The sequence below is a fragment of the Equus przewalskii genome, chromosome 9, assembly GCF_037783145.1.
Source record: "Equus przewalskii isolate Varuska chromosome 9, EquPr2, whole genome shotgun sequence".
NCBI classification, from domain to species: Eukaryota; Metazoa; Chordata; class Mammalia; order Perissodactyla; family Equidae; genus Equus; species Equus przewalskii.
This window is the reverse complement of record NC_091839.1, coordinates 16,683,720-16,708,561: the sequence shown is the minus strand read 5'-3', so window position 1 is coordinate 16,708,561 and position 24,842 is coordinate 16,683,720. Positions and strand designations below refer to the sequence as shown.

Genomic DNA, 24,842 nt, shown 5'->3' with positions numbered 1-24,842 from the left:
AGCTGATGGCATGATGGCATAGACAGATAAGCAGAGAGATCATCATGACACAGTGTGGTAAGGGGATGTGTATAAAGCCGTGTGTGGACCCAGAGGCAGAAGCCGGCTACTGAAGTTTGCTAGTGGGATCAGGTCCCACCTGACTCGGACATCAGCTTAGACCCAAAAGGAAACTACAATTGTTTATAGCAGGGAAAATTGGAAACAACCTAGGGGCTGGGATCACTTTCGGGACGTCCTTACTGTGCATCATTATGAGCCGTCAAACTTGACGCTGTGGAACGGGGGACGGGAACTGGCCGGCTGGGGGAAGGGATGGGAATTACTTTTCATTAGACCCTTTTGTATCTGGTACCATGTTCAAAATAAATAAAATAAATAAAAAATTATACTGTGGAAAAATGGTCAATGCCACTGGTCAGTGTCCATGATTTATTGTTATATGAAAAAATTTAGTTTGTCAAACGGCATCTTATTTTATCTGCATAGAAAAATGATGGGACTATAACAAAATACTATCAGTAACGGCTCACTGGTGGGATCAATGGTGAGTTTTTCTTCCTCCTCTGAGCTCTTTGAGATTTTGCAAAGGTTGTATATTAAGCACCCTGAGTTTTGTTTTGGGTTTGATTTTTGATCATTGGAATTAAAGTTATTAAGAAAAACTACGGGGGCCGACTCCATGGCCGAGTGGTTAAGTTCGCGCGCTCCGCTGCGCCGGCCCAGGATTCAGATCTTGGGTGCGGACATGGCACCGCTCGTCAGGCCACATTGAGGCGGTGTCCCACATCCTACAACTAGAAGGACCTGCAACTAAGATATACAACTATGTACAGGGCGGGTTTGGGGAGATAAAGCAGAAAAAAAAAAAAGAAGAAGAAGAAGATTGGCAACAGTTGTTAGCCCAGGTGCCAATCTTTAAAAAAAAAAAAGAAAAGAAAAGAAAAAGAAAAACTACAAGTTCCAGCAGACATCGCGCCTCCAGCTTCTGAAGACCGGCCTTCCCCTGGCGCAATGAGCGCTGGGATTCGTAGTCCAGCGGCAGAAGCAAGGGGAGACGCTCAGTACCGGCACAAATAACAGAGGAGGGAATTACTGTTATTCTGACCAATGGACAGTACGCACTGGGCTTGAGTGGCGCGCACCTAACCAATGGGTGAACCGCTACGCCTGAGTGACGTGTGCTTCAGCCTACGGGCGGCCCGTGGGGCGGGGCGGGGCGCGGCGGCCGTAGTGCGAACCATGGGAGGAGGCTGGTGGTGGGCTCGGGCCGCCCGCCTGGCCCGACTCCGCTTCCGGGGGGCGCTGCTGCCGCCTCCGCGGCCTCGGAGCGGGGGCGCCCGGGGGTCCTTCGCCCCCGGCCACGGCCCCCGTGCAGCGGCCTCGCCGCCCGCCGTGTCCGAGCTGGACCGCGCGGACGCCTGGCTCCTCCGGAAGGCGCACGAGACAGGTCTGGGGCCGGGGCTGGGGTCGGCGCGCGTGGGCGAGGGCCCGGGAGAGCCGAGCTGCCCGCGCCGCGGGGGGCGGGGGTGGGGCTTGTGCTGGCGCAGGGCCCGGGCTCAGGGGGAGAAGGGCTTCCGTGTGAGCGCGGGGAGCGCTGGCTGCAGGAGCGCAGTGCGTCCGCAGAGAAGGGCTTGCGGATGGGACGGGGGGCCGGCTTGGCGGGGCGCAGTGGGGATCGGAGAGGTTGGTCGGGCCGGGACAGGCAGCCTTAGACGGTCGCGTCGCCTGCAGGAGGGAGGCTGCCAAAGAGGGCTCAGGGCCAGGGAGTGGCTTCCAAGGGGGGTCCGCTTTGGTGGGGCCAGTTCGTATTAAAGGGGAGACCACTCTGCATGAGGCGGGAGTGTGGATCCGCACAGAAGAGGGGCAAGTTCCCCATTGGAGGAAGAACAACCAATAGAAGGAAAGCTCGGGGCTGATTGGACGGCGAGGAGATCCAGGCTGCAGGAGGCGGGGGCTCACGTGGGGCGGGTTCTGGATGGGAGAGGACGGGTCTCTAGAGAGAGGATGGGGATGGGGTAGGGGTGGGGGTGGGGGTGGGGGGCTTGTAACCCGCCTAGACCGTTAGCGCCACACCGGGGACTTGAATGGATGTGAATGACATCAAGGAGGGACATACCCAGTAGCAGACGGTGGCGTTTGAGGACACCTGAAGGGGGAGTCTGGAGAGAGGCCTGGGGTAGGGGAACAGTGCTTCCCCGGGTCTGAGGGGAGGTGCGGCGGCGGCCGTGGGGCTACACGCGTAGGGAGGAGCTGAGCATGATGACCTCTTGGGGTCTTAGGTTCTGCAAGTTTGGTCCTAGATTCTCCTCCCCATTCCAGAGAGTCTGGAGTCTTTGCTGTTGCAGAGTTTCGGGAGAGGGCCTCAGAGGTGGAGGCGAGAGAGGGTTTGCGGGCCTAGGGTTATGTGGGGGGCCGCCAGGAAGAGGTGGGGATTTGGGGTGGGATGGGGCGGTGGCAGGAGGAGAAGCCCCCAGTTTCACCGTCTGGGGAGGGGGTTGTGGACAGGGTTTGAGCTGATGCTGACTTCTGCGCCCCCATCTCACCCCCTCTCTCCAGCCTTCCTCTCCTGGTTCCGCAATGGCCTCCTGGCCTCGGGCATTGGGGTCATCTCCTTCATGCAGAGTGACATGGGTCGGGAAGCCGCCTATGGTGAGTGCAGGCCCCCCTCCCTCCCCCACGGGGGAAAGTATGAACCCCCACCCTCACTTGTGTCAACCTTCCACCCCCCACCCCCACCCCTACCTCAGGGGCACTGGCCCCACCTGAGTGGGTGGCCCAGGGCATGGCTGTGGGTCTTCACCCCCTCCAGTCAGACTTCTCAACAAAGATGAGGGTCCTAGTCCCGGCCCCTCATGGTGGCCCACCCCCAGCCGGGCCCTGCCTCTGCTCCTCCAACCGTGTCTGTGCTCTCAGACCCGCCCCCACCCCTCCTCTGATCCTGGACCCCACCTCCAAGTCTAGACACCCCTGATTCCTTCTCATGACTCCCAACCTCGGTTCTGTCCTACCCCTGACTCCGCTGACCCCCCTCGGTCCCTGCGATCTGGCTCCCTGACCCTTTCCCCCACCTCCGCCCCCAGCCTGGGCCCCAGGCCCTCCCGTCCTGTCCCTTCCGGCCCATTGACATGGCCCCTGTCCTCTCCCCCAGGCTTCTTCCTGCTGGGCGGCCTGTGCGTGGTGTGGGGCGGCGCCTCCTACGTGGTGGGCCTGGCGGCGCTCCGGGGGCCCATGCAGCTGTCGCTGGGCGGCGCGGCGGCGGGCGTGGGGGCCGTGCTGGCGGCCGGCCTGCTCTGGGCTTGTGCCGTTGGCCTCTACATGGGCCAGTTGGAGCTGGACGTGGAGCTGGTGCCCGAGGACGACGGGACGGCTGCTGCTGAGGGTCCGGATGAGGCGGGCCGGCCCCCGCCAGAATGAGCAGCTGCAGGGCCCTGGGGACCGGCCCGGCGCTGGGTGGCCTGGGGCCCAGGACCGGGACATTAAAACCTGACCCTTGCCTCACTCCGGATTCCAAGTGGTGGTTCCTGTTGCCTGGGGAAGGCTGGGTCTGGAGGGGGATGGAGCTAGGGAGGAGGGAGGGGACAGACGGCTGGGAGGTGGCAGGCAGGTGGAGTCACCAAGGAGAAAGAAGGAGAGAGGAGCTCCCTAGCCCCCAGAGACCGAGCCACAGACGGGGACCAGATGTTTAATTCTCAGCATCGGCCGCTGGGGCCGAGAGCCCTGTCTCCTGTCCCCTGGAGGCCCCCACCCATCCCCCTGGGGGCCAGCTCTGCAGGTGGCTGTCCAGTCCTCAGTCCCCTTTCCGTTGCACCCTGGTGCCTGGGGGCCCCGGGTAGGGCAGGCCCAGGGAGGGGTAGAAGGCCTCTGGGAAGCCAGGCCCGGGGCCCAGCCTCTGCAGGTGTGGGTACACAAAGCCCAGCTCGGCGGGGCCGTAGCGGATGGTGCCTGGCGTGCACAGGCCGCGGACGACGGGGGGCAGGAAGCCGGCGTGGAGGAGGGCGGCCGGGGGGTCCCCGGGGGACGCCAGGCCCCACGGCCGCACCAGGTCTTGCTTTAGGGCCCCTGCCCGGATGACAGAGGTGAACTCAGGCCGCAGCGGGGCTGGGTGGCTGGCTGGTGCCTCGTCCCCACTGTCCTCCGCATCTTTAGTCTCCCCGGGGCCGGGCTCCACTTTGATGCTCTTGCCCCGGGTCTGGGGAGCCTCTTCATCCTTGTCCAGGGGGTCAGCCTGCTTCCTTCCCACTGGAGGCTCCGGCTCTGGAAGAGAAAGATTGCAAAGGGTGCTGTGTGTGCTCATGCCCAGCCCTCAGTCTTCCCATGTGGGGAGTGGAGCTGTGCTCTGCCATCTGGACCTGTGGGTCTCAGCTGGGGTGGAAATGTTCCATATCTGTGCGGTCTGACACATTAGCCACTGGCCACAGATGGCGACTGAGCCCTTGAAATGTGGTGAGGACGACTGAGGAACTGAGTTTTTTTTTTTTTTTTTCTTGGTGAGGAAGATTGGCTCTGAGCTAATATCTATGCCAGTCTTCCTCTATTTTATGTGGGATGCCACCACAGCGTGGCTTTACGAGTGGTGCTAGGTCTGTGCCCGGCATCCAAACCCACAAACCCCAGGCCGCTAAAGCAGAGCACACAGTCTTAACCGCCACACCACAGGGCCAGCCCCAGAACCGAGTTTTTAATTGTAACGTAAATAGCCACATGTGGCTAGTGGCTTCCAGATGGGACAGTGCAGGCCCCAGAGGCTGCTCGGGGCCCCCCGGGGGTTGGGGTGGGAGGTAGGGCTCACCCGTGGGCTCTGGCTCCGGGCTGGGTGTGTCCTCACAGGCCACACTGGCTGGAAGCTGGAAGGCGTCTAGAGGTGTCTGGCCACCCTCGGCTTGGCTGGGACAGGACAGATGGCGTTGGGAGTTAGGGGTCCCGGGCCACCCAGCCTCTGGTGAGGGTCGACTCCCTCCTGCCCCCAGTCTTGTGGGTGTAGACTTCCCCTCCCCCTCTGTGGGTGTAGACCCCTCCCCTGCCAGTGAATGTAGAGCCCCCACCCTGAGGCCTTAGGCCTGCTCCCTGGACCCCCAAACTGCAAGCTGGCTTCTAGCCCAGCGTGGCCCTCTCTCCCAAGGCCAGGCCTGTGCAGCCTGTGGCCCCCTGGATGTCACCACCTCTGTGTCCCCCTGGGCACCTCCTGCTCATCTGACCTCAGCATCTTCTCCCAGACCTGCTGTCCTCTCAGAGGCTCAGATCCTGGCCCAGCGAAGCCGGAGACCTGGGCGGCTCGCCTCCTCCCCTGTACTGCTGGGCATTCCCAGGACGGGCCCGTCCTCGCTGGTCCCCCAGCCCCTGCCTTGTCCCTTAGATGTCCCTCTTCGTGGCGGCTGGAGGAGGTCTCTCCAAAAAGCAGATCTGACTGTGACTCTTGCAGCCTGAAACCCTCCGTGGCTCCCCGGTGCCCCTGCCATCATCCTCAGCGTCGTCTCTCACTGCTACTGCAGCCTCAGGTGCTCCCTTTACTTCCTCAGACCAGTTGGTGGTTGCTCTGAGCCTTTGCCTAGGCTGTGCCCTCAGCCTGGAATGCCCTTCCCACCTCTAGCTTCTTTCCATCCGTTGCTCTGCTCTGCGGCCCTCCCCTGGTAGGAGCCTGCCATGGCTCCCCAGTGCCCCACATCAAATGCAGCCCCTCAGTGTAGACCTGAGGCCGATTCGGACCTGCCTCCCCAGGAGAGACTGTCACTCCCTCCACGCTCCTCTCTGCCACCTGCAAGCCAGCACGTCCCACCTCCAGGCACTTCCTCTCAGTCCCCCTTTTCCACTTCATGTTTCAAACCCCTCCGGGCTTGTCCTCTTCTAGAAGCCCTCGCTGAAGAGCCCCCACCCTGAGGAGGGGAGAGCCGACAGAATCTTCTGGAGGGGGTTCCGAGTCCGCTGTGGGGTGGGTGGGGCGCAGCCCTCACCTGAGCACGTAGCTGACCCAGAGCACGTGGCGCTCCCCAGGGCTCTTCCCGCTCACAGCCACGGTGGCCACGGACTGCAGCCACACGAAGCCCCCGGCACGCTGCAGCCAACGGTAGTAACCGGTCATCACCTGCCCCTTGTCCAGCACTGCGCCCGGCCCAGGGCCAGGGAGACCGGAGGGACGGGGTGGGGGCGAGATGGTCAGAGAAAGAGAGACAGGTGAATAGAGGAGACAGGCGGGGAGAGGGCGGTGGACAGGGGATGGGCAGAGAGGACGGGCTGACACAGGGAGACAGGTGCAGAGAGACGGGGACACAGGCAGAGAGATGGGGAGACAGGTGCAGAGAGATGGTGACACAGAGATGGGGAGACCGGTGCAGAGATAGGGAGACAGGTGCAGAGAGAGATGGGGAGACAGGTGCAGAGAGAGATGAGGAGACAGGTGCAGAGAGATAGGGAGACAGGTGCAGAGAGAGATGGGGAGACAGGTGCAGAGAGATGGGGACACAGAGATGGGGAGACAGGTGCAGAGAGAGATGGGGAGACAGGTGCAGAGAGACGGGGAGACGGGAACAGACAGGGGAGACCGTGGGGAGAAGAGAGAAAGGCAAAAGGAGGGACAGAGACAGAGGCCGAGTCAGAAAGGCAGAGGTGGGTGGCTCAAGGCCCCTGTGTTTGTGAGGGTGGTCCGGGTCCCGTAAGTCCCCCTGATCCCACCCATATCCCGAGCTGCTGCTTGCTCTCCTCGCTGCCCTTCCTGTGCTGAGTTGAGCCCGGGAGTCGGCAGCAGGAGGGGCTGTGGTCAGCCCCGAAGAAGGACTTCCAGGGAGTGGGGCAGTGGGCGTCCTCAGGTCTGGGGTGAGGGGTTCTCACGGTCCAGGTGGCTTTGGCGGATCCTGGCTGCATCCTGTCCGTGGACGAACTGGTAGCAGCTGCGGCCCACCAGCTCCGAGGGCCCCAGGTCCATGTGGTCACTGACTCTGAGGGCAGGGGGGTGACAGAGAGAGGCGGGGAGGAGGGGTCCGAAACCAGGGGGTCGGGGAGAGAGACAGAGTTGGCTCCAGCAACACCCAGGGTCCAGACCCTTGCCCTGGAGTGCTCTGGGCCTCAGTTTCCCCTCTGTAGCAGGGGCGCTAGAATATTTACAATAAGAGGGTGGCTATGGGCGCTCAAGCACATGGCACTCCTGGGCGTGGGGTGGCCCAGCACCCCGGGGGGGCTCAGAGCGTGGGCACCATCTCACTAGGTAATTTTCCCCACCGCGTGGTGCGGGAGAGAGACGATGAGAGATGGAGACTGGAGAAGCCCAGAGAGCAAGGGGCTCTGCGGAAGGGAGGGCCCGGCCCCTCCTCCATCCCCACAGGCCCCGCCCCCGCCCCCTCTCCCGGTCACCCCCGGTCCTCCGCTGCTCTGCCGCCTCCCATGGCTCCCCAGTGCCCCAGCCCACAGACCGGGGCTCCCCCGTCCGCCCGCCTCGGCCCCCAACCCCGGTACCTGCTCTCACAGGCAAGGATGGTGAGCCCCAGGCTGAGACGGAAGACGATCGTGTGTCCGTGGAGGGGCAGCTCAGCCAGTGGCGCCGGGGGCAGCGTGTGCCCGAGGGCCACCAGCCCCAGCGCGCGGGCCCGGAGGCGGCCGGTCACGTGAATGACCTGCGGGCGGGGGGCGTGGCCAGGGGCCGGAGGACCACGGTCTGGCCGGGCCGGGCTCCGGCTGTCCCCCTCAGGTGCTGGGGCCCCGGGACAGAGCTGGCAGGAATGCAGGACGTTCCTGGGCGGGGAGGGGACGTGGGGGTCCGAGGCCGCGGCCACGAGCTCGCACCCACCTTGTACCCCGAGGCCTTGACGTGCAGCCCCCTCTTGGTGAGGGTTGATTTCATGCGGATGAAGAACGAGCGCTCCTGGATCCCGGAGGAGGGGGACCCCTCGGCGGGGCTGGCCTCTGGGGGGAGAGCGAGGGCGGTTGTGGGGTCCCCAAGAGGGAGCACACAGGCCGCCCTGCCCCCCCGCAGAGCCAGCCAGAAACGGGGTCACGGCCTCAGCTGCTCAGCGACAAACTCACTCACCTTGTCCACTAACCCCCGCTCCCAGCAGCAGCCGGCCAGCCGCGTCTTTCTAAAGCTTGGGCCTGACCTTGTCCCTCCGCTGCTCTGAACCTGCCATGGCTCCCTAGGACTTCTGGGAGAAAGCCTAGCTCCTCAGGGTGGCCTAAAAATTTGGTGTCCTGCAACCTCCAGGTCTCAGGTCAGACGTCCCCTCCTCCAAGAAGCCCTCCTTAACGCCAGGCTGGGTCGGCCGCTCCCGCTGGGGTCTCCCATCCCAGCCCTGCCGCTCTGGGTCGCTAGGGTCTGGGGACGGGTCAGTCTCCGCCACTGGACTGTGAGCCCTGGGGGCGGGGGGCAGCTGGGCTCTTGTCACGACTGTGTCCCCAGCTGGGCACAGATCAAGGGCTCAGGGTATAGCGACAAATAACACTCAAGAATACAGATTAGTCCATAAACCCATGATACCGTCTTAGAAACACGCTCACACGCAGATGACCCTGGGCCTCAAACTTAGGTGCAAACGCAGTCGCCCTCCCTGACAGTCCTGTACGTGTCACAAACATCTCCCAGGCTTGCCAGCACTGCTGATAGCCCAGGTGTTTCTGGAATTTTCCAGGGGAAAGGAGGGTTAGACGCACAGACCCTGGAGCCAGACAGACCTGGGCTGGAGTCCAACTCAACCACTTATAGCTGTGTGGCCTGGGGCAATTAACTTAACCTCTCTGTGCTGTGCCTCAGTTTCCTCCTCTGAAAAATGGAGATAGTAATACTTCCTGGTTTGTGGGGCTGGGGTTAGGATTCATGAAATTATGTATTAAAGGCACAGCACGTGTAAATGCCCTGTAAGCGTTGTTATTGTTCTTTACCAAAGTCTGGTTCCATCTGTCAAGCACAGGCACCCTCCTCTCAGCAGCCAGAGGGGTTTTTCTTTTTCTTTTTTTTTTTTTTTTGAGGAAGATTAGCCCTGAGCTAACATCTGCCGCCAATCCTCCTCTTTTTGCTGAGGAAGACTGGCCCTGAGCTAACATCCGTGCCCATCTTCCTCTACTTTATATGTGGGACGCCTGCCACAGCATGGCTTGATAAGCGGTGCCATGTCCGCCCTCAGGATCCGAACCGGCGAACCCCGGGCAGCCAAAGCGGAATGTGGTACTTAACTGCTGTGCCACCGGGCTGGCCCCCAGAGGGGTCTTTCTAAAGCTCAGATCTTGGGTGGGCAATCTTAGGGAGCTTCGGCAATTGTAGGGAGCCAAATCTTCCTGCCTCAGTTTAGACTTTGACTCATTTTGTGAAAATTCGCTTTGCACAACTCTAACGAGAGCAGTTTTTGTCTAAATGAAACAGCTGGATACAGCGGACCCGGTGTCCCCTCAGACCTCATTCTTTGGGGGCCCCTGGAATTACCGATCTCGGGGGTATCCGCAAGCGAGGAAGACGAGGAGGACGAGGAGGAAGAGGAGGGGACGGAAGGCGGAGTGGGGGGCCCGGGGGTCGGGGCCCGCAGCCCCAGTTGCTCCAGCACCTCGGAGTGGTCCCCCGGATGGATGTAGTCAAAGACGCTGCTGCCCGTCAGCTCCACCTGCCGGCCACCGCGGGGAATGCAAGGGGCGGGTGAGGTGCGCGCGCAGTCACTCGCCCGCCGGTTCCGCCTCAGACTTACTCGCCTACGCGCAGGCGCGCTTCATGCCGGGCTTGTGTTTTTCTTAGGGTTTTTTTTTTTTTTTTCCACCTTTTTCATGGAGGATACAAACTTAGGCTCTTCTCATGCCCTCCCACTTTGAACTCAGTGATTATTAAGTATTTCCTGCCCCTACTCTATTAAGAAGGAGCCGTGCAGGGCTTGGGATGGGGGAGGTCAGAGCCTCCATTCGCCCAACTCCTGCTTACTCGCTCCCACCTCCCTAAAGCAAACAAGCGTGCCCTGAAATGAATCACAGGGCGTCTCAACAGGAATGGCACTCAGGACACAGCAGTGGAATGGTTCTCGAACTCGTTAAAGAGTTAGAACCTTTTAATCAGACAGACTTTTCCATTCAGTTTCACTCCCCAGGTCTCCTGCAGCAGTCCCCTTCTCTCCACGCCTCCCCCAGTCCAGGCCCCCATCTTCTCCCCGCTGCGTTCCCGCCCCAGCATCCTCACTGGTCTTTTGTCTTCAGTCCCTACTCAATATATCTTCACAAGTTACTCATCTGAACACAGCCCTCCTTCCAGATGCTTCCCACGTCTTCACTGCCCCTGGGCTTGGGGTCACAGGCTTCCCTCTATCCCTCACCCTCTGAACTCCTCCCCTCACTAAACCCTTTCCTCTACTCTTCCGCCCTCCCTTCCTCTTGTCCATATGTCCCTTCCTTCAGAGTCTTCCTCCTCCAGGAATCTCTCATGACTCACTGAAAAGCTGCTCACAAAGGCCAAATACCAACACATCAAATTTTCTAAATTTACCATTCGCCAAAATCTTTGTAAAAACGATAAGAACTGACAGCAATTTGCGTTGAATAGATTGGCAAGGCCTAAGATGTCACAGGGAGCCAGGACTCCAGGGATGGGGCTTTTGATCTCTCCCTGCCCTCCTTTTTTTTTTGCTGAGGAAGATTAGCCCTGAGCTAACATCTGCCACCAATCCTCCTCTTTTTGCTGAGGAAGACTGGCCCTGAGCTAACATCCATGCCCATCTTCCTCTACTTTATATGTGGGACGCCTGCTACAGCATGGCTTGCCAAGTGGTGCCATATCCGCACCTGGGATCCGAACCGGTGAACCCTGGGCCACCGAGAAGGGCAACGTGCGAACTTAACCGCTGCGCCACCGGGCCGGCCCCTCCCTGCCCTCCTTTTGTCATTGGGCCACCAGCTGCAGGAGCTGGGGCAGAAACAAAGATAAAACAAAAGCCAGTCAACCAAAATGCCACAGAAAATCTTCCAAAGCTGGCCAAACCCAAGCCCTTCCAATACCAGTTGCTGTAAACCTTTAAAATTGTCAGAAGAATCAAAATTTTGGTGAATGTGGTACATTTGGCAACCATTCCCTGCCACACTGGTCTTTCTGCTCATTCGCTTTCTCCAAATTGACCCGTTACTTTAATAACCCTCCTCTGCCTGTGGGGAGGACCCAGATATTCGGTGCCATGTGGGGTTCCAGGGAACACACTTTGGGAGCCACAGATCTAGTCCGTTTTCATGCTGGGATGGCGAGGTCGGGAGAGAAAGGGCAAACACGGGCCGGCAGGGGAGTTGGTGGCCGAGCCAGTCCGGGCAGCCTGCTGCCGGCCCCTTACCTGTGAGAGACCCAGATAAATGGAGACGGTCTCCGAGATGTAGAGGAACTTCCCTTCCTGGTTCAAGGCAAACACGAAGCCGTCCAGGGACTAGAGCGGGGAGAGACAGGGAGGGAGGGCCTGGCATCCGTCTGTCCAGCCGGCAAGTGGCAAGAGGTTCTGAAACCAGGATCTCCGCCTAGGAGGGATTACTCTGGGGATGGGGGAGGAGGGTCTTTGGTGGTCCTCGGCTGGGCCAGGTAGGAGGGGGAGCCCCAGGATTCGGCCCCCCAGTCCCCGGGCTCCCTATGGGATGGATGCTGGAGAAAAGGGTGCTGTTCCCGGACGCGGCCACCAGGTGGCAGCAAGGAGCAGCAGGCAGCGAGGGGACCCACCCACCTGCAGGATGTGTCCTCCCAGGTGTTGCTCGAAGATTTCGGAGACCAGCGCGGCGGGACCCCTGCGGCCGGGGGCTGCGGGCAGAGGGAGGGGTGGGGTGAGGCGGCCGGTCGGTCTGGCTGACCACCCCCCACACACACACACACTTCTGCGCAGGCCCCCAGGGAGCCAGGCTCCAAATCTCCTTCTTCTCACCCCGGTCCTGCAGCCAGCTTGAGACACTGGGGGCCCTGGGCAGGGAGAGGCCAGGGGTGTGGGGAAGGATGGAAGGGGCAGGCTGGGCCGGACAGACAGACCGACAGACTGAGACACACAGAGACACCAGGAGGTGCAGAAAGGGATTCATTCATTCACTCATCATTCATTCATCCTGCAAACTCTCTCCAAGCACCGACCGTGCGCCAGGCCCTGTGCTGAGTGGTGCTGGGGACAGAGGTGGCCGGGACAGCCAGGTTCTGTCCTCACAGGGCACCCAGGCCAGGGGCAGGTAAACAACAAGCACCGAACAAAGAGAGAATTCTCAGCGGTGGCTGGTGCCGCAGAGAAGTGAGTAGGTGGCGTGAGATAAAGAAGGATGGCCGAAGGCTTGTGGAAGGAGGGAGAGGTTGAGCTCAGACCTGGAGGATGAGAAGCAGACAGACAGGAGACCCAACGGAGAGACAGACAGACAGAGAGGGAGGGAGAGAGACATTGAGAGACCAAGACAGAGACAGACAGATGGACAGAGAGACGCACAGAGAGATATAAAGGACTAGATAAAGAGAGAAGGACGTCACAACTCGACATCAGAAAGCAAAACAACCCAATTCAAAAATGGGCAAAGGACTTGAGTCGACATTTCTCCAAAGAAGACAGACACATGGCCAAGAAGCACCTGAAAAGATGCCCGACGTCACCAGTCATTGGCAAGATGCAAATCCAAACCACGAGAGACCGGTTCACACCCACCAGGAGACCAGGAAAAAGAAATAGAAGAGTGTTGCCGAGGAGGGGGAGAAATGGGAAACCCCACGCGTCAGCGGCGGAAAGGGACAGTGGGGCAGCCGCCCTGGAAAACAGTTTGGTGGCTCCTCAGTAAGTTAAACATAGACTTATCCTATGACTCGGCGATTCCACTCCTAGGTATAGACACAAAGGATTGAAAACAGATGCTCTAACAGGCACGTGAACATGTGTCCACGGCAGCATTATTCCTCTTAGTTGAAAGGTGGAAACAACCCGAATGTCCATCAACTGACAACCGGATAAACAAAATGTGGTCCATCCACACAATGGAATATTATGCAGCCACGAAAAGCAATGAAGCCATGACCCGTGTGATAACATGGATGAACCTTGAAAACGCTGTGCTGAGTGACAAGCCAGACACAAAAGGCCACATGGTGTGTGACACCGTTTATATGAAATGTCCAGAATAGGGAAATCCATGGAGAAAAACACGGATTAGTGGTTGCCAGGGGCTGGGGTAGAGGTAGGGGGTCTGGGGAGTGACTACGAATGGCTCCGAGGTTTTACTGGGGGTGGTGGAAATGTTCTGGAACTAGATAGAAGTGATGCTTGCACAACATTGTGACTGTATGAGATGCCACTGAAGTGAGTGCTTTAAAATGGTGAATTTCATGCCACATAAATTTTACCTCAATAATTTTTTTAAAGAGATAGGGGTGGAGACATACATAGACACAGAGAAACCGAGACGGGGTAGAGAGACAGAAAGAGCCAGAGAGACATAACGAGATGGAGAGACAGAGGAAGAGAGACACACAGAGAGAGATACAGAGAAAGACAGATGGGGAAACTGAGGCAGAGAGCGACCGCCCTCCCCCTCCAGGCCCCCTCAGTTGGGAGCAGAGGGCTCCAGACATTGGAGCTGGAGCTGGGTGGAAGCCCAGGTTGTCCTGGACCCTGTTCCCACCCAGGACCCCCCAAGGGGTCCTGTGCCCAGACCGGGGAGCCAGGGCGAGGTCTCCATGACCTGGAGGGTCCCCAGGTGCCTGGCTCCTGCAGGGCTAAGGGTCCAGGTTTGTTGTGCAGCCCCAGCGCTGTCCCTCCCCAGCTGTGTGCCCTGGGACCAGTCCCTTGGCCTCTCTGTGCCTCAGTTTCCTCCTCTGTCAAGCGGGTTTGCTAAGGGCGCTGACCTCCCGGGCGGGATGAGCGTTCAGGCAGCTTAAGGAACAGAAGAGCGAGGGCCACCTGGCACCCAGCAGGCGCTGCTGGGATCAGTATTAATAGCGTGATGACTATTGTTATTTCCGGGCCATCAAAACACCGGGCGGGCGGCGAACCCCCGGCCCCGCCCCCTGTGGTCCAGGCCCCGCCTCCTCCTCTCCGGAGCCACCCGCCCCCCACATCCTCCCGGCTGTGCGCACCCTTTTTCCACCCCCGCCGGAGCTCCAGGAACAATAACCCGCGGTGTGGGGTGGGGGGGTGGATGGGGACCCTCCCCCGAGATGCAGCGCGAACCAGCCGGGTGACAGTCGGGAACAATGCCGCCCGCTAATTGTCGCAATTTTCCCCTGTCATTTTTGCTAATTCCTTCATTTTCCCTCCCGCAGGATCAGCCCAGGTCAGGCTGAACAGGCTGCAATTAACGGCGCTAATGGGCACGTCGGGTGGGGGCGCAGGGGAGGCTCAGCCCTGCTGGTCCCCCTCCGCGGGGGCCCGGGTGCGTCCCCACCCCTGACTGATGCCCCTTCTTACTCCAGCCTCCCACCTCCTCTGGCCCCCAAATCCAGCCGATGGCTCTTCACGGCTCCCCGATCTGCCCCCTCCTCACGTCCAGACCCCAACCCTCGCTCACTCATTCAACAAACACTGGCTGAGTTTCTTATCCAGCCCGACTCCGCTGGAGAAGAGAAGCTGTCCCAGTGTCACCGTCCCTTACACACGGCGGGGGCCGAGAGGCAGAGGGGCGAACCCGAGCCTCTCCCGGGCCTCAGGGGGCTCCTCTTCTCCTCTCCTTCTCCATGGCCCCGAGCCACATGCTGACGGGCATCGTGGGGATGAAGGGCTGGGACTCTGTCACCCTTCGGGAGTCTGAGAGGGGACTGGCCACTGTGATGGGAGTGCCTCGCTCCCGGGGAGCAGGTCTGCGGGCCGCAGGGGGCATTTCGGCCTCCACTTTCCTGAGCCTCATCCGTACAATGGGTCTAGCGACAGAGCAGACCGGGTTCCCCCGTAAGTGGCACACAGTAGGTCCCTGATTCCTGAGTCCTCACTCTCTGCTTACCGGTGTTCTGTGGGCGACCTCGGAGCGCCTCTACCCTTCCAGATAGCTCCCTGCTGTCCCCCTGGGCCCCGCTCTTTCTCTGCACCCACGTCCATTTTCCTGAGTCCCATGGGCTCTGCCCTCCCTGCATCGCCAGACTCCAGCCACCTCTCACCCCACGGCTGGTCCCCACCCGGGTCTAGCTGCCTCCTCACTGGGCTCCCTGCTTCCACCCCCACCCCCAGCCCCTCCGTTCCCGTTTTTCTTGGGGTGACAGCCAAGGCCTCACCATGGCCGGTGAGGCCCTGCAGGACCAGCCCCGGCGACCACTGCCCGCCTCACTTACTCCTCTGCAGACCCCTGGCCTCGAGCCTGTGTCCTGCTCCCAGCAAGCTGATTCCTGCCTGCCTCAGGGCCTTTGTGCTTGCTGTTCCCTCTGCCTGTACGGCTCTTCCAGCTTTTCTCAGAGCTGGCTCCCTACTTCCTTCCAGTCTTGGCTCCAAGGTCGCTTCCTCAGAGAGCCCGTGCCTGACCTGTGAATTAAGATGTCACCCCCCCCCACCACACTCCATTCCAGTCACTCAGCTGGCGAACTGAGTCCTCACTGTGCCCAGGCAGGATTCTAGGCTCAGGGACAAGGTGCTGAGGGAGACACACAATAAACAAGAGAGAGAAGAATTATATAGTGTCTGGTGTCCGATGCTGGTCAGTGCTATGGAAAGATGGTGGGAAAGGAAGACAGGAGGTGCTGCGGGGTGGGGGGGGGGGCGTTGTCATTTTTCACAGAGTGGTCAGGGAAGGCCTCACTGGAGAGCTGACATTCAGAAGGAAGGGAGTTCCTGGCAGAGGCACAGCACGTGCAAAGGCCCTGGGGTAGAGAACGCACACGTTTCTCTGGGGAAATGCAAGGTGGCTAGCATGTGTGGGTGGTTGGAAGAGGTGAGAGGTGGAACAGATGACAGCAGGGAGGTGGGGGCAGGGGACCTGCCATGCAGGGTTTGTAGGCCCACCCTCGAGGGCAGGGCTTTGCGCTGTTCCCTGCTCTGTCCCCAGGACAGCGCCTGGCACAGGGAAGGTGTTCAATGGGCGTTTGTTGAATGAATAACCAACGCTGATATGAGACCAAGGCTGTCTCCTCCCCTGACTCAGAGGCCCAGGGCTAGCCTCTCACACCTGTTGTGCTGTTTTACAGATGGCAGACTGAGGCCCCGAGAGAGGCCCAGACCTGCCAGGTAGGACCCATCCCTGGAGACCTATGAACGTGCCAGGTATGATCGTTGAGAAGGTAGACCCTGGAGCCAGGCCGCCTGAGTTGAAAGCTCAGCGGGCCCCTTCCTGGCCTTGTGATCTTGGGCAAACAGCTTCACCTCTCTGGGTCTCAGTTTTCCACTTCAATAAAATGGGAATCCTAACGTTGCCTCCCTCCGAAGAGTTTTGAGCGGATTAAGTGAGTCAGTTTGTCTACAGGGCTCAGCCGTGGCTGCCATGCATGTTATCGAGGAGGACATGGGGCTCCCTCCTCTGCTATCTGACTTCAGGGAGCCGCTGTCCTCAGTTTCTCCATCTGAACTACGGAATCAGGCTCTGGGCCTCTTGTTGGGGGTCCTGTAGAGCAGCAGAACCCCACGATTTCATAATCGGGCAGGGGCGGGCGGGCGTCCACACAGGACCTGCCCCTGAGTCCGGGGCGCGGGCAGGGGGTCCATGAAGTCGGTGGCCGTGGCCTCAGCGCTGGGCCTTGAGCCTCTGCCCCCCAGTTACCCATCCAGGCAATGGGGGGGCTCCCCGGGGCTCTCCCACACCCTCCCCCGGCTCAGGGACAATAGACAAGCTGTTTGTCCCCCCGCCGGCACACATGTTGTTCGCGGTAATGACAGTAATCAGCGACTAATGCCGCATTCTCTCGGCGCCAGTCAATTCGCCTAATTACCGCCTGGGAAGCCGGATTATTTAAATTTAAATGGTGATTTATTGCGAGCTTAATCAATGCTATTTTCTCTCCCTCTCCCCTCTGGGACCGGGGCAGAGGGAATTGGAGCCCCTCCAACCCCACCCTAAGGACACCCCTTCTTCTGGGGGGTGGCGGGGAGTGGCCTGGGGTACCTGGTCCCTGTCACCTGCGACCTCAGCTTAACACTATTCACTGTCTTCTAGAAATAAGAACGAAGCAGTAATACATGAACTCGACTGACAATATCACACTTGCATGTATCTATCAATAAGAACGTCTGAATAATAATAAAAGGGGAAGTCTCTATATATATCTGTGTTTTACATATTCTATAGTTTTTATGGATGACAAATTGTATTTCTTTGTTTATTTCGTTGCTGTGTCTTGGGCCCTAGGATGGCGGCCTGTCCGGGGCCGGCACATTCCTCTAGTTCGCTTCCTGCCGGGGCCCCAGGGCTCAGCACGGACGCCGGCACAGAGCAGATGCCCATAAACCGCAGCCCCACGACTCCACAAGGTGACCATCGATCCCCGGGGTCCCGCACATCCATCGCCTGCCCTGCACCAGGCACGTCCAGGGGCTTTACGCCCATCACCCGGGGGAGCCGCTTCTCAGCCCCCGGAGCGGAGCTTTCGTCACCATTCCCATGTCACAAATGAGCCCCAGAGAAGGGAGGCGTCCTGCCCGGGGTCACCACTCGGCCTCTGACCCCGGCTTTCCCGAACGAACGGTGCGCGCAGACTCGAGTCCTTGGGTTCCCTCTGCGCCCCTCCGGGCTGAGTGCGCGGGAGGCCTCGGCCGGTCCCCTCCGGCCCGCCCAGGGCGCTGCGGGGCTCCTTTGGGATAATAATAATTCATCTCCTCTGATAAAAATAAGAGTATTTCCTAGTGGCGGGATCTCGGCCGTGGCCAGGCCCTCGCTCAGGCCAGAATTCCTGGAATCTTCCCTACTCTGTGCACCCGTTTTGCAGATGGATAAACTGAAGCTTGGAGACTAGAAGCGACCCGATAGGGACCCGCGAAAGGTCTGACTCGCTCGAAACCCGGTGGTCCCCCTGGATCAAGGAGCTGAGCGAGGGATGGCGCGGGGAGCCCCCCGCCCCGCCTCCCCCGCGCGCGCACGCGCACTCACCCAGGCCGGCCGGCGGCCCCGCGGCCCGCAGCCCCCAGGGCGGCGCCCCGAGCGCAGCGAAGCGGCGCAGGCGGAGGTAGGTGACGCTGAGACGCACGATGGACGCCTTGTCCAGTTGGCTCGAGATGGCCCCGGGCAGCGGGAGCAGCTTGGCCAGCTCGAAGAACTCCAGGTTCTCCTTCCCGCGCCGCGAGCGCGCCGCGTTCCGGGACTTCTCCTTGCGCTGCGCCTGCAGGCTGGGCGGGCGGCGCGGAGGGGGCGTCAGCCGGGCACGGGATGGGGGGTCCGGGTCCTGGGGGCGAGCCCCGCCTCCTGGGGCCTCGGGGACGGGACGGGACGTTGGCAGTGGATTCAATACTCTGGAGGTGGGGGCAGAAGCTGAGTGGGGACTCTACACCGGGCCGTGGAGACAGAACCTTGGGTGTCAATTCTGGGGCACAGGAGGCAGAGGGGGAGATTGAGTGTTGGGTGTGAATTCCCAGGAAGGGGGGGTTACAGGACATCGGGTGAGAACTCAGGGTAAGAAATTCCAGCCCCTGGGGACGGGGACAGAAAGGGGTGTAGTCTCCGGAGGGGCGGGGCAGAAAGTGAGTGGGAATTCTCCCAGGACACCTCCTGGGGGGCGAGGCCAAGATCGAGGGGCGGGGCCATGACCCAGGGGCGGGGCTTTGCTCACCAGGGTCCCGGGGGTGCCTTGACCATGAGCCCCGGCAGAAAGTCCCAGGCGATGCTGCCGCCACGACCTCCCCCGCATTTGACCTCCCCGCCGCCGCCCCTGCCGCCGTAGGGCGCCGCCATCGCCGCGGGGACCGCTCAGACGGGCCCGGAGCAGCCTGCGGGCCTCGAGATCCGCGTCTCCTGCAGCGGGAAGGAGCCAGACGCGCTCATGGCCCGAGGGGGCCTCCGGGAGACCTGTGGGGAAACTGAGGCCCGTGCGCAGCTCAGGGTAGCAGCAAGGAGCTGGGGGTGGGGGGGGGGCTGGAGAGTGCCTCAGTTTCCCCTCCCTGCAGGCCCGGGTCCAGAGCCTGCAGCTCACTCCAGCTGGGCCTCGGGCGCAGCGCGGGGCGAGGACGTGCCCCGCCGCCGCCTCCCCCGCGCCGCCCGCCAGCGCGCCCGCCTCACGCCCGCGCCGGGCCGGCTCCCGCATACCAATAGGCGCACGCGGCGCGCATACGGATCCGGGCGGCCCGCGCGCTGCGTGCCAAGCATGCCCAAGCCGGGCGGGGGGCGGGCGCCTCGCTGGGCCCGGGCGCGCCCCGCGCCAGCCCGCAGAGCCCTCTGCCCCGGGGGTCCGCCCCGCAAGCCCATCCTGAGAGCCCGGGGCCCCGCATCTGCGGTGCGCCTATTTTCCAGGCTGGGCGAGGGAGGAGGTCGGAGGGCAGAGGGCAGGGACCCCACCCCAGGCTCTGCCCAAGGGCCAACCCCAGCTCCTCGGGGGTGGCGCCACGTGTCCCGGCCGCCAAATCTCCGCAACCACAACTTCCACCATGAAGACCCGGGCGTGGGAGCCACAGCCCCGACGCAGCGGCCACAGCCTCCGCCCGAGGACGCCCCCAGATGGACCCGACACTCCGGACCCAGGTGTCCTGGTGTCCAGATGCCCCAGAACCAGGAACGTGTTCAGTTAGGCTTCATTTCTCCAGGCCTGGGCATTCAGGACGCCCTCTCCCCCACCCACCGCCCCCAGGATCCAGGCTGCCCCCAAGCCTCCCCAACCAGGTGTTCAGATGCCCTAGACCTTGGCGTCCAAGTGCCCTGCCCTCTATTTCTCCAGGATCCCCCAAACCTCCGAGTACCCCATCCTCCGGCCTCGGGATGCAGGCGTTCTGATATCCTGGCCCCCAGGACGCTGGAGTTCCAGCCCCTGCTGCTGTAGGACCCAGGAGTTCCCCGTCCCCTCCTGCCAGCCTCCAGGCAGCGCCCCCCACCGCGGGACCCTCAGCCTCGTTACCTGGTCGCGGGGCGGGCTCCGGGCGCGGCGTGGGGCCAGCCAGGCGGCGCAGAGGGGCGGCCCCATAGACTCCGGGGCCGGCGGGGCTCGGCGGGGCGCGCGGGCCGTGGCGCTCCGGTCCCCGCGCGCACGGCGGCCTCGCGGACTTGGAGACGCGCGGACAGCGCGGGCAGGGGCGTGGCCTGCGGGAGCCCCGCCCCCGAGCCTCCGCCCCCTCGGCCCCGCCCCGCCCACCGAGCCTCCGCCCCGCCCGCCTGGTCTGGGGGTTCCCGGCCCGGGAGTCCCCAGCTGCCTGGGGTCCGAGTCCCGTAAACCCCCGGCAGCATCGGGGGCCCAGCCCCCTCCCCCCAGGAAGAGAACCTCGGAGTCGGAGCCTGCCCACCCCGAGAGGGTGACCCGGCGTCCGGGCACTAACTGCACCCCATCGGGAGGAACGGGCGCCCCAGCTGCCCCAAGGGAAGCCGGTGACCCCGCGGGGGCCAGGCAGGCATCCACCCCGAGCGCCCCCCAGGGGCGGAGGCCCAGACGGCAGTGCCCCATGCAGGACGCGAGTCCAGGAGTGCGAGACCCTCCTCTAACTTCGGGGTGTCAGTACGCCCCCCCGCCCTGCCCCGGGCAAGGAGGGGACCCCGCACCCAAGCCCACCCTCCTGTACAAGGCCAGGATTTGGCATCCGGGCCTCTCAGGGACCGGGACACAGACATGCGAGGAGGAACTGCAGAGATCAGGGTCCTGGGGTCGTATCTTCAACCCCTCTCACCGCCCCCTACACACACCGCAGGGACCGGAAGCCTGACATCCGAGCTCCGCATTAACTCATCAATAGGAACTCGGGGGTTGGAGCGCCTCCCACCCAGAAAGGGGACCCAGGCGTCCGAGCCAGGCCCTCCCCACTCTGATGGGAGGTCCCCCATCCCCCTCCCAAGCCCCTTCAGCCCTGGCCTGGGGGTCTCCAAGCGCTTAAACGCCCCCGGGAGACCCCATTGCAACGGATGTCTTCAGAGAGGCGGGTAGGCGGGGGCTCCGCCTCGGGTTGCACAGATGGAGAAACTGAGGCATACACCTCTGAACAGCCGTGTGCCCCAGCTGATAGGAACACGCTTAACCCCGCGCCCGATAACCGCGCTTCACAAGTAGGGATCGCTGTGTTCCGTGAATCCTCTCTGGCTCTGAGCTGGCCTCCATTACTAAACCTATTTTACAGTTAGGGAAACTGAGGCACGCAGCGACTAGATAGCTGGGTCATGATGGTCTCTTGGCCAATAATATTTCCCTCTTTATCCCCAGAGAGACTTGGGAAGGCGTCAGAGTAGGGATTCAAGCTCAGACCACACTGATGTGTCCTGACACTGCTTCCTGGCTGTGTGGCCCAGGCAGGCGCCAGGCTGGGCCTTGAGATGTGCACTCATCCTGTGCAATTTCTTTAGGATTGCACACACTCTGATCTTGTCCAGGTTAAGAGCCTGATTGCTGGGGTTCAAATTGCAGCTCTGCCACTCACTGCTGTGTGACTCTGGGCAAGTGACTTCACCTCTCTGGGCCTCAGGTTTCTCTCTGGTAACGTGAGGATAATTTGATCCCAGCACACACCTCATAGCACTGTTGTCAGCGCTGAGTAAGGGCAGCCAGCAGTTCTCAAAGTGCGACCCTGAGACCCTCTCAGGGGTCTGCTAGGTCAAATTTCCATACCGAAATGTTTTCTGCTTTTTTCCTTTCATTCACCCGTGACTGCCCAGCGGAGCTTTCCAGAGGCTGCACGGCATTCGATGTCGCAACACGCTGCACACATAAGCAGCCAGGGCATCCAGCTGGCTTCCGTCGCGCCGGACTTTCCGGAGATGTGCCAAAGTGTAAAGTAATGGCCCTCTTCTCACTCGGATGTTTTGTGTTGGAAAATATATTTTTCATAAATTACATTATTTATGTTAACCTGTACTGGGTTTATTATTGCTACTTAAAAATAACATTATCTTAAAAAATTCTCAGTTTTAGTTTCTGATGTGGCTTATAAAACCAGAATCAAAGTTCTTCAGTCTTCCCTGGGAATGGAAAGAAGTCGTGAGACCAAAAAGCTCAAAAACCGCTGAGTTACGCCATCTCAAGCTGAGAGCGAGCCTGGCATTAAATATGCTGGATACGATCGTCAACATCCTGGATGCAGACACCCTCCTGGACCCGGACGCACATGCTCTGACCACCACTCGTGGAGTCGCTGAGACTCACCCAGACACTGTTTGGGGGTCTTAGTTTCCCATCTGTGAAATGGGTGGGCTGCCCTGGATGTCCGCACCCCCAGAGGAGGGAGCTGGGGTGCTGCAGTGGGTAACCGAGGAGCGTTTGGTAAAGGCTTTTAACAAAGGTTTGGGGGGACCCACGAGGGTGGGTGCAGCACCCCAGGTCAGGCAAAGCAGGGAGCAGTTGCCATTTGGGGCCGGAAGCGGGAGGGGAGGGAGCCGGTAGGGGATCCTGGGGCTGTGGATGCTGAGACCTTTGTGGTCAAATCTCCCATCCCCCCTGCCTGGCCTGGCCACCTCTCAGCTGCATCCGGCTCTCCTTGGCCTTCCTCTGCTCTGAAGAGGCTCCCCAGTCAAAGCCCTGAGGCCCCAGTGCTCCCAGAGCAGCCTGGGTGGAAGAGATGAAGAACAGTGTGTGCTTTTTGGAGGTGGTGAGCTCCCTGTCGCTAGGGGAAATCAAGGAGAGGGGTAAGATTTTGGTGGGTTCTGAGAGCATGGGGGTGGTACGTGTAAGAGTGTGTGTGTTTGGGGGGATCTAAACATTTTCATTCTTCTCTCTTGGCAGGTGGAGGGCATGTGATGCAAGGGCTCAAGTTCTAAATCTGGCTCCACTTGTGTGAGCTTGGGCCGCTTCCTTCATCTCCCAGTGCCTCGCCATCCCTGTGTGTAAAATGGGGGTATTCCAAGAGTACTCCCCAAATAAATGAACCCCTGCTCCCCCCATCTACAGGAATCTCAAAAATAGAATATTGGTGAAAGAAAGAAACACTGGAAGAATTCCTCCAGAATGAGTTCATTTTGATAAGGTCCAAACGCAGGCACCATCAAGGATTTCTTCCTTAGGGATGTGCCCCTGGGTGCTAGAAGAATAATGGATAGTAAACCAAAAGAATGAGTAATGGGGGAGTTTGCAGCATGCCTGAGTCCGGGTTAAGGGGAGGAGGATGCGGTGGGGGAGGGGGGGCAGAGGCGGGGGCCGTAGCAGGGGTCTTGAGGGGCCGGTGGGGCCCCAGATGGCCATTTAGTTATTATTATTACTTAATCCAGGCGGATGTATTTGTGCAATCTTTCGCCGGCACGACCTAGTTCGCAATGACAATAGGAAATGGGGAAGGGAGGGGTTTGGGGTTGAACTGCATCCCCCCACAAGGATATGTTGCAATCTAACCCCTGGTACATCAGAACGTGACCTTATTTGGAGACGGGGTCTTTACAGAGATAATTTAGTTAAAGCAAGGTCAGTGGGGTGGGCCCTGATCCCATAAATATGACTGATGTCCTTCTAGAAAGGGGCCATCTGGACACAGACGCACGGGGAGAACGCCGTGTGAAGATGGAAGCAGAGACAGGGGTGACATTTCCCAAAGATGCCGGCAAACCAGCAGAAGCTGGAGAGAGGCCGGGAACAGAGTGTCCCCCGCCAGCCTCAGAGGGAACCAGCCCGGCCGACACCGTGATCTTGACGCCTTCTGGCCCCCAGGACGGAGACAATCAAGGTCTGTGGTGTCCATCCCCCGGTTGGTGGCCCTTTGTGATGGCGGCTCCAGAAGGAAGGCGGGGGGCGGGGAGTCACTGCTCATGGGCAGCGGGCTTCTTTTTGGGAGATGAAAATATTCTAAAGTTGACCGTGGTGATGGGTCTGCAACTCTGGATACCCTAACGACCGCTTTAAAAGAGTACAATGTATGGTGTGTGAAACAGCTCGATAAAGCTGCTATTAAAAAACGAATAGGAAAAAAACAAGAGGACATTCCTTCTAGAGTTGCTGCCGTCATTCAATAACTAATTCAACAAATGTTTATTGTGCTGAGCTCTGTGAAGCAGACAGACAGAAATCTTAGACCTCCCGGGGCTGACTTGTATGCGTGTGACAAGCTCAGCGCTGCGTCTGGCATGTGACAAGCGAGTGATACATTTTAGCGTTCATTGCTGAGTGGGGCTGGTCCATCCTTCTTTCCTGAGGTGGCAGAAAGGGGATTCTGTCAATCTTGGCATTCTCCATCCTCATTTCTCCAAAGGCACTCAGTCACTTACTCATTCAACAAACACGTCTGAAACAAACATGTATAAAAAACATGTGCGAAGGGCTGGCCCCGTGGCCGAGTGGTTGGGTTTGCGCGCTCCGCTGCAGGCGGCCGGTGCTTCGTTGGTTCGAGTCCTGGGCGCGGACATGGCACTGCTCATCGAACCACGCTGAGGCGGCGTCCCACGTGCCACAACTAGAAGGATCCACAACTAAAATATACAACTATGTACCGGGGGGCTTTGGGGGAAAAAAAAGAAAAAATAAAATCTTTAAAAAAAAAAAAAACATGTGCGAAAAAAGGCAAAATAAACAACCCTTGACTGCCAAAGAGACTGTAAACAACGTGAAAAGATTAGCACCAGGATGGAAAAAACATACACAAACTATATAAGAGACAAGGGATTAGTATACATCATAAATAAAGAACTCCTATCAATCAATAAGAAAAAGGGCAGACAACCCAATACAGTGAACTCCATGGGAAAAATGGTCAGTCCACACAGAGCCAATCGCAGAAGCAGTGTCATTGACAAATAAACCAATGAGAAGGGGCTAGACCATAACAGTAATCAGGGAACTTGAAATCAATAAGGCCACAAGTCATCTTTGGACCATAAAGTCCATATAGATGGACTTTATTTTTATTTATTTATTTTTGATTAAAGATTGGCCCTGAGATAACATCTGTTGC

The 24,842-nt window shown here is 59.8% G+C and overlaps 2 protein-coding genes across 4 annotated transcripts; one reads left to right on the top strand and one right to left on the bottom strand.

Annotated features, from left to right (window-relative positions):
- Positions 1-1,205: 1,205 nt before the first annotated feature.
- Positions 1,206-3,501, top strand: TMEM160 (transmembrane protein 160). The gene is made up of 3 exons (XM_070633063.1): positions 1,206-1,450; positions 2,560-2,652; positions 3,152-3,501. Exons 1-3 carry the CDS (start codon positions 1,243-1,245, stop codon positions 3,415-3,417), a joined length of 567 nt encoding a protein of 188 aa, XP_070489164.1. The 5' UTR covers positions 1,206-1,242; the 3' UTR covers positions 3,418-3,501.
- Positions 3,502-3,669: 168 nt separating this feature from the next.
- On the bottom strand, positions 3,670-20,025 carry NPAS1 (neuronal PAS domain protein 1). Of its 3 annotated transcripts, XM_070633061.1 has the most exons (12): positions 19,892-20,025; positions 18,617-18,798; positions 17,941-18,176; positions 11,649-11,722; positions 11,271-11,360; positions 9,401-9,575; positions 7,778-7,893; positions 7,447-7,604; positions 6,826-6,932; positions 5,952-6,099; positions 4,793-4,887; positions 3,670-4,257 (listed from the first exon to the last, which is right to left on the bottom strand). In XM_070633061.1, exons 2-12 carry the CDS (start codon positions 18,736-18,738, stop codon positions 3,791-3,793), a joined length of 1,788 nt encoding a protein of 595 aa, XP_070489162.1. In that variant the 5' UTR covers positions 18,739-18,798; positions 19,892-20,025; the 3' UTR covers positions 3,670-3,790. The 3 variants fall into 3 exon arrangements, with proteins under 3 accessions (XP_070489162.1, XP_070489161.1, XP_070489163.1); XM_070633060.1 differs by lacking the exon at positions 19,892-20,025 and having other exon boundaries at positions 18,617-18,860; XM_070633062.1 differs by lacking the exon at positions 19,892-20,025 and having other exon boundaries at positions 5,952-6,052; positions 18,617-18,860.
- Positions 20,026-24,842: the final 4,817 nt, after the last annotated feature.